General features: G+C 40.4%; 1 protein-coding gene across 1 annotated transcript; it reads right to left on the reverse strand.

Moving 5' to 3' along the window:
• Window positions 1-231: 231 nt before the first annotated feature.
• On the reverse strand, window positions 232-6,838 carry LOC147308386 (histamine H3 receptor-like). Its single transcript, XM_086271619.1, has 3 exons — window positions 6,518-6,838; window positions 5,682-5,848; window positions 232-2,124 (listed from the first exon to the last, which is right to left on the reverse strand). Exons 1-3 carry the CDS (start codon window positions 6,762-6,764, stop codon window positions 1,372-1,374), a joined length of 1,167 nt encoding a protein of 388 aa, XP_086127745.1. The 5' UTR covers window positions 6,765-6,838; the 3' UTR covers window positions 232-1,371.
• Window positions 6,839-13,449: the final 6,611 nt, after the last annotated feature.

Raw genomic sequence — 13,449 nt, forward strand, 5'->3', positions numbered from 1 at the left:
CTACATCTGGAAAGGACTCATTTAATCTATCAAATCAAACGTTATCAGACTGGGGAACAATACAAAAATGGAATCGCACTCTCAGCATTTCATCTGCACATCAAACAAAGTCCACACTGCATTTGGCGCTGACCCAATTAGCCATCAAGTAGACAGCAACTACAGGGCACACGGCGGTCATTTACAACACAACGCAGAGAGAAACTTTTATTTATTTCACTCCACGCCTGCATAAAGATCATGAGCCAGTTAAAGACACGTGTTTTTATATTTGCTTTCATTCTTTAAAAAAGGAAAAAAGCTGATGTTTAATACAGTGCGGTTCCTATGAGCCAAGAAGATCACATACGAGCCGTCACTAATAGTAACTATTACAGCTGCACAAATATATAGCATTTATAGCACCAATAGCATTACATCACACGGTGACTCTATTTAACATTAGCCAGAGCACAGAACATACTGCTACTGATTAGGTTTTTAAAATTTTAAAGTTGCTATATGCAGTTTACAGTAAACTGACTGGCCGACTTCACTTCATAAAGCTTTGCACTCAAAGGAAACTATAAAGGTTAATGGTGACATCTAGTGGCACATACAGATATATACACATGGTAATCACAGTAAAAATGGGGGTTTGGGCATATATAATCCATCACTAATATATAACATTTTACCTTAAATATAGGCTTTAAAAGCAGATCTCATTTTTAAAATTGCACACTTGAACCTAATGGCACTTTGTATTTTCCTCACTGTGCTTCTGGCATTACAGGAGCAGTAAACCTTCTGACAGTAGAGGGTGATAGTGATCTGTTTATTTAAGCTCTGGCCACAGTGGAGGAAACCCTTTAAATATATTTATTCTCACACAAAATAATCTATCTATCTTACCTGTCGCTTAATTAAAAAAGACAATTAATGTGCCAATAAAATGAATTGCTTGACAATATTTCACTGACACGTAAGCTTGCAGATTATATTGCAATGTTTGGGGGTTTTTGCATTATATTTGTGTATATGTGTTTCACCTCCTCGTGATTTTTTTCTTCCTCATATTCAACAACTGACATAACACTGCTAATAGTTTTTCAGTTCCTTCTCCAGCATCTTATCAAAATACATTTGGGGATATTTCTATGCCTCTTAACACATCCTTTGGCTGAACACAGGAAAACTGATTGCTAAATTCTGATATGTTTTGCAGCAAAAATCTTGAACTTCCAAATGCTGAAAAACACAACTGAAAACTGTGAGTTACTTTCTATATAACAAACTATGGTGCACAGATTGGTTTCAACAGTTTATAAACACATCCATCAACAGTTCAGGCGCATTGTTCATCACCATCCATCCACAGGCATCAGTTTGTCACTGGCCAGTGCGTAGGACAGATGATGGGGGAGTAGTGTGCCGCTTTGGGCAGAGAATCTTGCTAAAGGCCCTGCGGAAGCTACTGTGGCACAGCGGGTAGAGGAATGGGTTAATAGCAGAGTTGAGCCACAGGAGCCAGAAGGTGACCTCGTACCAGTGATGCTGGATGCATCGCCCTCTGCAGGCAGCACGGATGATCATCAGTAGGGTGTACGGTGCCCAGCAGATGGCAAACACACATACTATGATGGCCAGAGACTTAGCAATTTTCTTATCCCTGGACAGACGGCTAGGATGGGCTGCCCTGCTGTTTGAGGCATCTAGCTTACCCAAACCAGGAGAGGATGTCTGGGAGTTGATAGAGCCTCTTACAGCCAGTTTTATCCCAAACCCCCAATTGTGGGACAGGGGGATACCTTCCCCCTGGGCAGAGGCGGGTTCACTTGCTTGAAGGTGAAGCTGAGCCTCCCTGCTGTGCAGCCTCCTCCTGCGTATACTGAGGTAAATGCTGAGGTTGAAGAAAGCCACAGAGATGAAAGGAGAAAAAAACTCCAGCATAGAGGCACTCAGCAGGAAGTACCAAGAGTAATAGAACTCTGCGAAGCACTCATCCTTTGGCACACGGCTTCTGCCCACCACCAGCTCCCAGAATATGATAGCAGGGCCATAGAGGACAAAGGCTAGCACCCAGACTGCAGTCATGTTGATTATGGCTTGATGAGTCATGCTCTGTCTGGCACGGTAGCTTACCTGCAGTAAATACATACATAAATCAGGAAATATACTTTAGAAATCCTGCCAGGGTAAAGACACTCAATTAGTCAGTTATTGTAGACATATTTGCAAATGGTTGTTTAGCTACTGCAGCAATACTGGAGGATGAGGCTTTCTGGCTGTATAATGCAGTTTTAGAAGAAGGACACAATATGAAAAAGGTCATATTACAGCCTAACTCTCACATTCACAATATTCTTGATAATAAATTACAAGTGAAACTAGACTGAAAAATTATTATGTTTAAAAAGAAGAAGAAATGTCCGTCACTATTTAGTATTGTTCTCCAAATTTTTAGCCTATTTTCTTCATAATTTACTACTAAATCGCCAAAACAAGTGCAAATTTTATCTGTCATTCTGTCTGAAGGTTTGTCAAGATTAGTTTAAAAACTATCAAAACTACAATGTGGTGGAGAGGTGTAGAATGGCCGTAGGAAGAAAACATTGAAATTTGGTACAGATCCAGATCATTTTCACTGGCTTGGCAGAGGATGAGCCCTTTGAGTGCCCTTCTAAACTGAGCTGCTTTAGTCATGCATGAATAAGTGTGCAGCGTCTATGAATATCTAGTCAGAGTGGGGTTTAATGTAACTGTTTTATATACTGCAATGTTAATAATATTTAGTAAAATAGTTTTTTAAGTACCAAGTAGTATTTGTTTTTCTCAATAATGTGAGAGTACAGCAAAAGAATACATTTTTCCCCTAAGTTGTATCCAAAAATTTATTTAGTTTTTTTAAAAACACTATTTTACAATTCACTGTCTTGCTTCAGCTAAAGATAGGCAGTAATTATGGTCACTGTGTCTGTAAGATTAGAGTCAGATGGTGAAACCCTTCAACACCAACACCTTTATTTTTAACTTGCAAAGAGCCAGAGTTTGTTGTCATTTTTAAGTTGATCTTGGAAATAGTTTTCCAGACTTTGTGAAGATCTTTCAAAGTTTTTCTTTGGACACTGCCTGCTTTTTGATTCGTTTTCAGCCCAGTCTTTTACCTGATCATTTTTATTTTCATTTAAGAGTTATAGAAAAAAAGGAAACTGGACAAGAGGAGGACACAGAAAGAGAAGTGCAGGATTACAAAGCAGGTGAAGATTGTCTTAAGGTCATGTCGGTCGAACGGTCGCTGTTAAGAAGCTCTTCTTAAGAAATGGAAACAGGGAAAAAATAATGTATCCCAAATTACACAAAAACTGGGCTTCAGTTCTTAGCTCTTACTGAGTGATGAATCCAAATTTAAAAATTTGGTTTGAATTGCCATCAGTAGATACAGAGGATGCCAGGCGAGAGGTAAAAAAGTGAGTGTCTAGAACCATCTGTAAAACAAGGGGAGAGGCTCTACCATGGTTTGATGCTGCGTTCTAGCCAGTGGTGTTGGGAATCTTGTCAAAACTGCTGAATTGTGAACTCAGAAAAGTACAGCAAGATTTTGAGCCACCATGCAATACCATCTGAAAAGCATCTGATTGGAAATGACTTCATTTTTAAGCATGACAGTGATTCCAAACACACTGCCAATGCAGTAAAAGCACACCTGGATAGAAAAACACATAATGGACCGCTATCAGTCATGATCTGAGGCCCAGACCTTAATATTACTGAAGCAGTGTGGGATCATCTTGACAAAGAAGAGAACAAAAGGCTGCCAACATCCAAAGAAGAGCTTTGGGTGTTCTTGAAGAAGCCTGGAAAAGTATTCCTGAAGACTGCTTAAAGAAAAGACAAGAAAGCTGCCTAACAGACTGTGAACCTACCAAATATTGACTTTCATGCATGTTAGAATTGTACAAACTCTATTTTTGCCTGATATGCTTTTTTCGTGCACGTTTGCACATGTTTAAATAATTTACCACATCTATTTCCCCAAAAGATGAGGGATGACTCACCACTTTTGTACAGTACTATATTTATCAACCGTCATAGTATACTGATGGAAAGACCAAATAAACACATAATGAGAACATCAATGTAACAATGTGCAGTACAAAAGTCAGTGAAGTACCCCTTATCACCACTTGTCTCAATTAGTGTCACATCCTATGTCTCTGCCCACATTCTTGCCCAGCTCGCAGCATCTCTGAGCACACATGTTTGTCACCTTCTGTCTTTCTGATTAACTCAAGACCTTCTGCAAAGAATATGAAAGATGATTTCACTTTTGTTTGCATAAATTTGTATGACATGAACATGGCCCCTCAGCTATACATGTTAATCAGTTAAGACATATAGTGTTAACATGAGGCATGTTGACTCTACACTCGTAAATCAGTCTTTTTTATTTAAAGAAAACTTTGTTAAATTCTTTCTAAGATCTTAGTAGGCAAACTCCCTCTTACATTCCAAACTAGCTCATTAATTACGTTGTTTTCTCTCTGACACTGTGCTATTAGCATTTTAGAAATGTGTTGACATTTGATCTATTTAACAGTCAGTATTTGTCTACATCTTTTCATTTCAAAGACAAACTTTGTCTGTGACTGCTACTGACCCTTTGTCTTTCCATGTTCAGAGAAAAATGCTTTTAGGAAAATGTTGCTTGGCTGCCGGTGGCCTGTTTCTACTACGATTGATCTCTTCAGGTTGGAACGACCATGGTACGGAGGAGGATCTCTATGATCAAAGCTTGCTAATTAAAGAAGAGCCTCTTTCTCTCCGGTGTTATTTGTATTCATTGCTCTGATGTTAAGTGTTTCCTTTCTGAAAGGAAACAGAGCCCTCTCTTTGTCCACTATGCCAAGCCTTGTCCCACCTTTGAGTTATCGCACATATCTGTAGGACACAGTCAGCTGTGTAAGGCACAGACAAGCCCCGACAACAGGCTAAATGGGGCTAACGTCTTCAGAAGTTACAAAAAAATTCTCCTCAGAAAGTGTGTTCCAAAGCAGGAAGAGATAGAGTATATACAGGAGCAGTGATGTACCATTGTCTTTCTATGTTTTAGAGGGGGGAAAAATCAATTAATTACTGAGTGGCAATAAATTCAATTCAATTCAATTTTATTTATATAGCGCCAAATCACAACAAAAGTCGCCTCAAGGCGCTTCATAATAATAAAGCAGATTTTAAGATTAAACAATTTTTTTGACAGTGATTTATTGTATACTGAATATTTTCTGAAGCCCAGTTTGTCCCAAAGTCATAACGCAACTTTTTTCTATCTTCATCATGTGGAAAAACTATAATTAGCGGTGGCGCTGGGCCTGAACGGGTCAGGAATGATTAACCTCTGCAGATGGACACATTTGGGAGACTGAGCTTCGATTGCCCCTACCGATGACCTGGGAGATTCATTGGAAACTAAGCCACACAGTGGAAGAATAAACACTGGTGTATCTGCAAATAAGTGAGATTTTAAACATTTAATATTACCCTTTAAAAGACTCATTCAAATAGATAAATGGGTGAATGGCAGAAAGAGGGCGACAATATTATTCTTTACAAATATGGGAGTTAATTTTGTTCTGTCAGAGTCCCTTAAATTATTTTTGACATCTGTGAGCATGGCAAATTCCACGACATATTCCACTCACTGCTCTGGTGACTGACAGGAAGCGGTCGTAGCTGATGAGAACAATGCTGAAGACAGACGCCGAACAAAGCAGGTAGTCCATGACCAGCCACAGCTTACACAGTCCTCGACCCAGCGTCCACCTGCCTGTGAGGATGTAGGGGATGTACACCGGGATGCAAAATGCTCCTAGAGAAATAGTGATGATGTAATGGGAGCAGAAACCAAAGCAAAAATAACAATACTTAGTATATTTTCATTTCTTTAGGGAGGAAAACATGTAACCAGATTATCAATATACCACAATACACTTGCTAACATAAAATATGTCTTTACAGGAGACGTTATGGTGGTGGATAATTAAAGAACACTTTAAATATATATTTAAATGTTATTACAACATTTCTGCATGACTGTTTCTATACTGCTTGCATTCTCTAATAAAGCAGATTAAACTGTAAATGTGAAAGAGAAGTGCTTATAAATGAGGCAAAATTCGCCCTTGCCAAATGAAAAATGTATCAAGCTCTCTGATTATTTATTGTCAGTCACATTCATTTAACTGATTAGCAGCTATTTAATCTTGTAATCTAGCTCCAGTCAATCAGTGCACAGGTATCTATTAGCAGCCATCTCCATTGCAGGGAGAATGAAAGCCATAAGAAACAGGTCCTTATCACTAAAATACTGTGGGAATTTCAAAACTTTACATATCATCGAATATTCACGCATGGATCATATGCTATCAGATTGCATCACATCAAAACATGTTAAGTTAATATGTGCATTTTATCATATCAACTTCACTAGCTTGTCTGATATTCCATGCTCTGCAAGGCAGACTGCGCTTGGACTTACCTACAAGAAAATCGGATATTGCTAGATTCAGGAAGTAGTAATTGCACTGTCTCCTCAAACTCTTGTCCACTTTAAATGCCAAGATGACGAGCGCGTTGCCTAAAACTATCACAACAACCAAAGTCACCATCATCACCATTAAAATGACAATCATGGGTCCCGAGAAGACGAAGCTGCTCTGGACTCTAGTGGAGGCATTGCCAAAATAGTACCCAGTGGAGTTGGAATCAGTTTGCTCCTCTGACATGGTCCTGATGTGAGGTGAATGCTGCGGTCGTTAAATCCCCAACGGGCCAGCTCTAAATGTAATAAGCAACAGGTGCCAGGCGAACGGACGCTGCGTTCAACACCCCATGTTCCGAAAGCTCCGGTTTACTGATGGAACTGAGCATTATGTCCACGGATATCCACGAGAGAGCGCAACGCACAACACGACCCGGGCACCTGATGAATTACGCACGTCTGTCAGCGTTTGTCTGGCATGAAGCACTTCGTTGAAATGAGAATTTTTCTCCACACAACCATTAAACTGCAATTTTAGAAGTGACCAAAGTCTGTGACGTTACTGGCACAAATCTTTAGTTTGGTTTTAAACTTAGGTGCGATATGCCTTTAATAAATAATTGAGGGAAAGCAAGCGAGCTTATATTTCAACAGCATCCTATCCGGTGGTGTTTATGGAAAGGTAGTTTCTGTCTTTTTACAGTAAATTGAGATGTCTCACCTCTGAATGCATTAGTCTGTGCCTTACTGACTTTCCCCCCCTTTAAAACATATTCAGGATGTGAATCAACACAGGAAGCACTTAATAGCCGTCCCTCGCATTTTCTTCGCTGAAATAAATTCATAAAAGTCTCATATCTGATTCACAGACGCACATTCCCCTCGCCACGGCTCACACAAGGTGAAAAGCATGTGGGTGTGCGCGCAGCTCGCAGGAAGCCCATTTAGGCTATGCTGTTATAGTAATTTAATTCGCTATGGGATGATGCATACACATAGTAGCATGCTGAGGGTTTGACACCAGCTAACTGTCCAGACAATTACCTCATCCCAAACGCATCGTGAGTGAGCAAAAGAACATTTCCTTTAAGCTATAAAAAACTTTTTTTCTTGTTTCGCTTGTTTACTTCCGTCCTTTGCTGTCAAAATGCTTCTTATATTGTTTTGTCCTAATCATGGAGTCTCTCTCTCTCTCTCTCTCTCTCTCTGTCTGTCTGGTTTCCTTGAAACCTCAACGTCTGAGGTTTGATTCTAAAAGAAGAAGTCTTACAATTTTTGTTGAGGATTCAATAAAAAAAAATGATAAGGCTCATTTACATATTATCTTGCCAGCTCCTCAACTGTGATCCAGGAAAAATGAGAAACATTAAAGAACAGTAGAAGTGACTGAAAGAATTTAGTCTGAATAACTGTTATTTTGGAGCCACCGTCATCTCTCAGTTAGCGGCGTTGGAGATGCAACACTGAGTAGCAGAGTAATGCAAGTACACATTTTCACACAGTCCATTTAGCATTGTTAAAAGAAGATGAGTGCGCTATCATGTGAGAAATGTTTCAAAATTGGTCAAACATGACAATGCATTTGTGAGTTTGAAGAAACAGGGACTGAGTGGAAATGTGGAAAGATAATAACAAAAAGCACACCGGCAGCAAGGGTAGGTTAGGGATTACATAAGAGGCTACCCTCTCATATTGTACTGTGAGTTGAGCATACAGTCTATGTAATGACAGGTCTAAAGTATGAACAGCTGAATTGCTTTTAGTTGGACATTTACATATGAATTGAACAAAGTCTTGGACTGTAACTACTCAAATTGTTGTTCCTTATAACCTAATTAACACAATGCCACAGTCTGCTAAGGATTGGTTGTCTCAGCAACATTTCCCTAAGGTCAGACTGTGCAATACTCAATGTAACAGCAAAAACATCAAAGTGGTACATCCCAGACTCTACAGGGCCCCAATTAGCAAACATTTAACCAATTGTTAAATGTCCACAATAGTACAGATTGACAGAAAAAAGCCTCTTCTGTCCAAAAGGAAAATGACAGCACAGCTTTCATCTTCAAAGTTGCATTTAAACAAACCACAAGATTTCTGGAACAATGTCCTTTATGTACAAAAGACCAAAGTGGAGACGTTTGGAGACGCAGCAGAGGGCTGATCTGGGCAGCTTTGCAGGCACTGGACCGGGAAACCTTGCAGTCATTGAGTCGACCATGAACTCCTCTGTTTACCAATGTATTCTAGACTCAAATGTGTCAAACAGCTAAAGCTTTCCTGAAATGATGTCAAACAACAGGTCAATGATCCCAAGCACACCATTAAATCTACAATCTGGCTGAAAAAGAAAAGAATGAAGTTGTTCTAATGGCCCAGTCAATATCCAGACCTTAACCAGACTGAAATGTTGTAACGGGACCTTACAGTTTTTCTCAGTCGCTTTGGTGCATTTCTCACAACAGAATTAAACATTGCACAACAGTTAGTTCAACCACCACAACATGTAGTCGTTTTGGCACAACCCTGTGGCGGTTTCACGTTCACTGCGTCCAAAGGCAAATGCCTTTGGACATGAAGCAGTTGAGTGAGTACAAATATCTAAAGAATGGTCACGTTTGACTTCCTATTCATCACTATCTCCTTTCTTTCATCATGAATGTCACAATTATTCATACTTGTACCGGCTGAATAGTCATTGTCCTTACAACTAATAGTCTTCATTGCATTGCTTGTGTCAGTGCACTCAAAATTGCTGAACAGCTTGTCAAACGATTCATACACCCATTTTGAAAACCCTATTTTGGAGGAGTTCCCATGAAAATCTCCATAAACTACATGTCTCAGGTGAACCTTATCTCACACTAATGAAAATTGGTGTGTGTCACTCCTACTTGCAACCAATGAAAAGCCTCTCCTACCCAGTCACAGGTGAACCGCGGCACAGCATCCCCCACTCCACAAGTACATATATACTGTAATGTAAACCAACAGACAGGATTGGCATGAGGTGCATACTGAATCTACAAAACAGCAGAACATGGAACGTCAGCCTCGTGGAAGAGGAGTGAGGATCGGTGGAGGACGAGGACAAAACCGGGTGAGAAGAGGCCAACCACATAGACACGTTCCTGACGAAATCAGGGCAACACTTGTGGATCATGTGATAAACCATGGCCTCACAATGGCCGAGGCTGGTCGAAGGGTGCAGCCAAATGTTGGGAGAACTACTGTAAGTTCTATCATCCAGACATTTCGTCGGGAAAACAGGTGAGCACACCGTAATCTAGTTACAGTATGCAGCACAAACTAATTTGCTCTGCACTTTCATAGTCATACAGGAGACTTGCATTAGGACATGACCTTACAGATCCTTACACATAGACGTACTGTAACTGAAGCGCAGACTTGGCCCAGGTGTGGCATAGTGTGCTGTGGTACAATACAGTAATGCTGTAAAGAAAGGAGTTTTGAATGATAGTCCTGTGACAATCACTGTAAGCATGTTTGCGCTTACATGTGTGTGTTTTCCCATCTGCATCTCAAAAAGGACTGCCAGACAACCTAGAGGAGGTGGAAGAGGTCCACTTATGACTCCGCAGCAAGAGGAAAGAATTTGTGCAATGGTGGCTGCAAACAACGCTTTGAGACTGAGAGAAATACAAAGAACTGTCGTAAACGATGACACCATCTTCGGAAATATTCAGTCAATATCAATTTCCACCATAGACAGAGTCCTCAGACGGAATGAAATGTCCATGAAGCAATTGTACAGAGTGCCATTTGAACGGAACAGTGATCGAGTGAAGGAGCTCCGTCACCAGTATGTACAGGTAACACATGTTCGCATATGTACCTCTGTTCACTGTAACAGTTTAGGCCATGTACTCAACCTACATTTATGCATGTTACTGTAATCCTATGTACAATTCCAACTGTACAATCTGTTCTGCCAAATGCACCATTACAGACCTGTCTGATTCTCATCCTTTGTAAAGCATATCCTGGAGTTGGAGGCCAGGGAACCCCTGCACATGTTTGTATATCTTGACGAAGCGGGATTCAATCTCGCAAAAGGCAGACGGCGTGGACGGAATCACATTGGAGAAAGAGCCACCATTGATGTCCCAGGCCAACGAGGAGGGAATATTACAATGTGTGCCGCAATCTCAGAGAATGGTGTTCACACCCATATTCCTCGTATTGGTGCATACAATTCACAACACCTGTTGGCTTTTCTGGATGCTCTTCATAGGGACCTGATCCCACAAAATGGAAGGGATGATCCTGGTGACAATCGGACAATGTATGTAGTGGTTTGGGATAATGTAAGCTTCCATCACTCTGCTGTAGTCAGGCAGTGGTTTGCAGCACACGACAGGATGCTTATGGAGTTTCTTCCTCCTTACAGTCCATTCCTGAATCCAATTGAGGAGTTTTTCTCTTCCTGGAGGTGGAAGGTATATGACAGGCATCCACATACCCAAATGACCCTGCTAGCAGCTATGGATGCAGCTTGTGATGACATCACAGCAGAGTCCTGCAGAGGGTGGATTCGACACTCCAGAAGATACTTTCCCCGATGCATCGATAGAGCTGACATACGCTGTGATGTTGATGCAAATATGTGGGCAGACAGACGGGAGCGTCTAGATATCAATGATTGATATGCAGCAGTGTCTGTTTTTCAGTTTGTTTTTTTTGAGTCGTAACTACTGCAGTAAGGTTTACTGTCTAGGTGAGTTTGTTTGCTGTAAAATGTTTGATTTACTGTATTTCCCCAGTTTGCACAATGCTGTGAACAGTTTCAATTAAATATTATCAAGAGTGCATATGGAGTGTCTTGATTGTCCTTTACAATTTATGGTTTTCAACATGCCATGCATGCGGTCCGGACTTGACATGTCATTGGGAAGCACCTACAAAGACATCCGTCACAATGGGAACATGTTCAGACCATGTGATTTTGTGACCAAAGGTGCTGGTCTAATGACTTGTAATTGTGACAGCCCTGACACTTTGTTTGGTATCAGTACTTGCTTTTGATGAATGTATTGTCTGTTTTGCTCAAGGGATTTGTTGTTGATGCATTGACAACTTATTTTGGACACCTGACTTTTCTTTTTGATGGAGTGACTCACTTTTGCAAGTTATCCACCATGTTTTGCAGTTTGCACTAATTGTTTTGAGAAGTGCCTTAGTAGTGGTGGAGAGTTCAATTCTGTTGTGAGAAATGCACCAAAGCGACTGAGAAAAACTGTAAGAGAGCTGTGTATAAATGCATCCCCCAAACCTCAATGAACTGGAGATGCATTCTAAAGAAGCCTGGGTCAAAAGGTATAAACGTACAGGATATTAGTTGAAGTTATTGCAGTTAGAGACTAGAGACCAGACTGCATAGAGTCCTAGACTCCTGTGAAAATTCTTTTATTCAGATAGATAGATAGATAGATAGACTAAAGTATAGTTGGTGAAGCGCTGAAACAATTAAATATTGAGAACTGGTTAACATGAATATTCTTCTTCTTCTTAACAAAAGTGTGTCAGGAAAGCAATCTGTTTAGCAGGTGCACTGCTGCTGGATTTGGAAATACAAATGAAATACCTCATCTAAATATGGAGGGCACTCAAAAAGAAAGCAGTGTCATGGAGGGTACACAGAGGCTCTAGTGTTGCCTATTATACTGTGTCCTGCTGTGGCTCTCCATTACTCTAGTGCTCAAGTGTTTGCGTTTGGATGCTGGGCTGGAATACAGATGCTACAATACTGTAACAGTGTGCCTATCCACAGTAATCACCATCAAGATTTAACCAAAAACATGCACAGGTAAATGGCCTGTATTTGTATAGCGCTTTACTAGTCCCTAAGGACCCCAAGGCACACACATTCATATGGTGACAGCAAGCTACATTGTAGCCACAGCCACCCTGGGGTGCACTGACAGAGGCAAGGCTGCCAGACACTGGCGCCACTGAGCACTCTGACCACCACCAGTAGGCAATGGGTGAAGTGTCTTGCCCAAGGACACAACGACTGAGACTGTGCAAGCCGGGACTCGAACCGGCAACCTTCCGATTACAAGGCAAACGCCCAACTCTTGAGCCACAATCGCCCCAGCAAAGTTACACCCTGAGTCATCATTTTGCAAAATTGTTTCTGCCATTTTGTAAAAGTCTATTCCAGATTAGTTTTTAATGTGTAGAAATATATTTATATTTAAACTAAACATACTAAAGCAAAATGCATGGCTTCACACACGAACGCAAGCAATATTTGGGAAATATGATTGGCAAGAAAAAGGTTAAAAGGCCTTTTCACTATTGGTCATTGTTGTAAGTGGATTACAAAGGAATAATCAGAAAAATGCATTGACATACATGTATTCATTTTTTGTCTGTGGAGCTCAAAAATCTAAAATATGTGAAGTTTTTATAATTGCTGCCTTCATTTACTGTTTTGCAGCTTGAGACTTGATCTAAGTCTTCCTAAATGTCACACTGATAGCAAAATTGCAATCTTAAATCTCCTAGATAAATTGATTCCTGTCCTTGCTGATTTTTCTACCTGAAAGAACTCATGTTCAGTGAACACTAAACAGACCTATTATAGTGGATGGTTATGGGTGCAGATTTGTTTTCACTTGGCTCAGTTCTGAGGAGCTCCTGACAAGCAGCCAACTGCAACTTGGGTTTGAAAAAGCATTTAAAGAAATTGCAATCTGCCTCACACAACCCCAATAATAAAAAAAAAAATTGAGAAAAATCTAAATAAAAACAGAACAAAAACACAAAGGGTCTGGAGTGTGGGCAGGCCAAGTTACCACCTGGATTCTTCTACTACAAACCAGCGCTGTTATAATAGATCCAGTATGCAGTATGCAGTTTAGCATTGTCTTGGTCAAATATGTAAGGCTATCCCTGAAAAAGAC

This window comes from Aulonocara sp. 'chitande type north' Nkhata Bay, linkage group LG18 (assembly GCF_057382095.1).
Source record: "Aulonocara sp. 'chitande type north' Nkhata Bay isolate Kocher_YH1m ecotype deep benthic linkage group LG18, A_spYH_male_GT1.1, whole genome shotgun sequence".
Classification (NCBI taxonomy): Eukaryota; Metazoa; Chordata; class Actinopteri; order Cichliformes; family Cichlidae; genus Aulonocara; species Aulonocara sp. 'chitande type north' Nkhata Bay.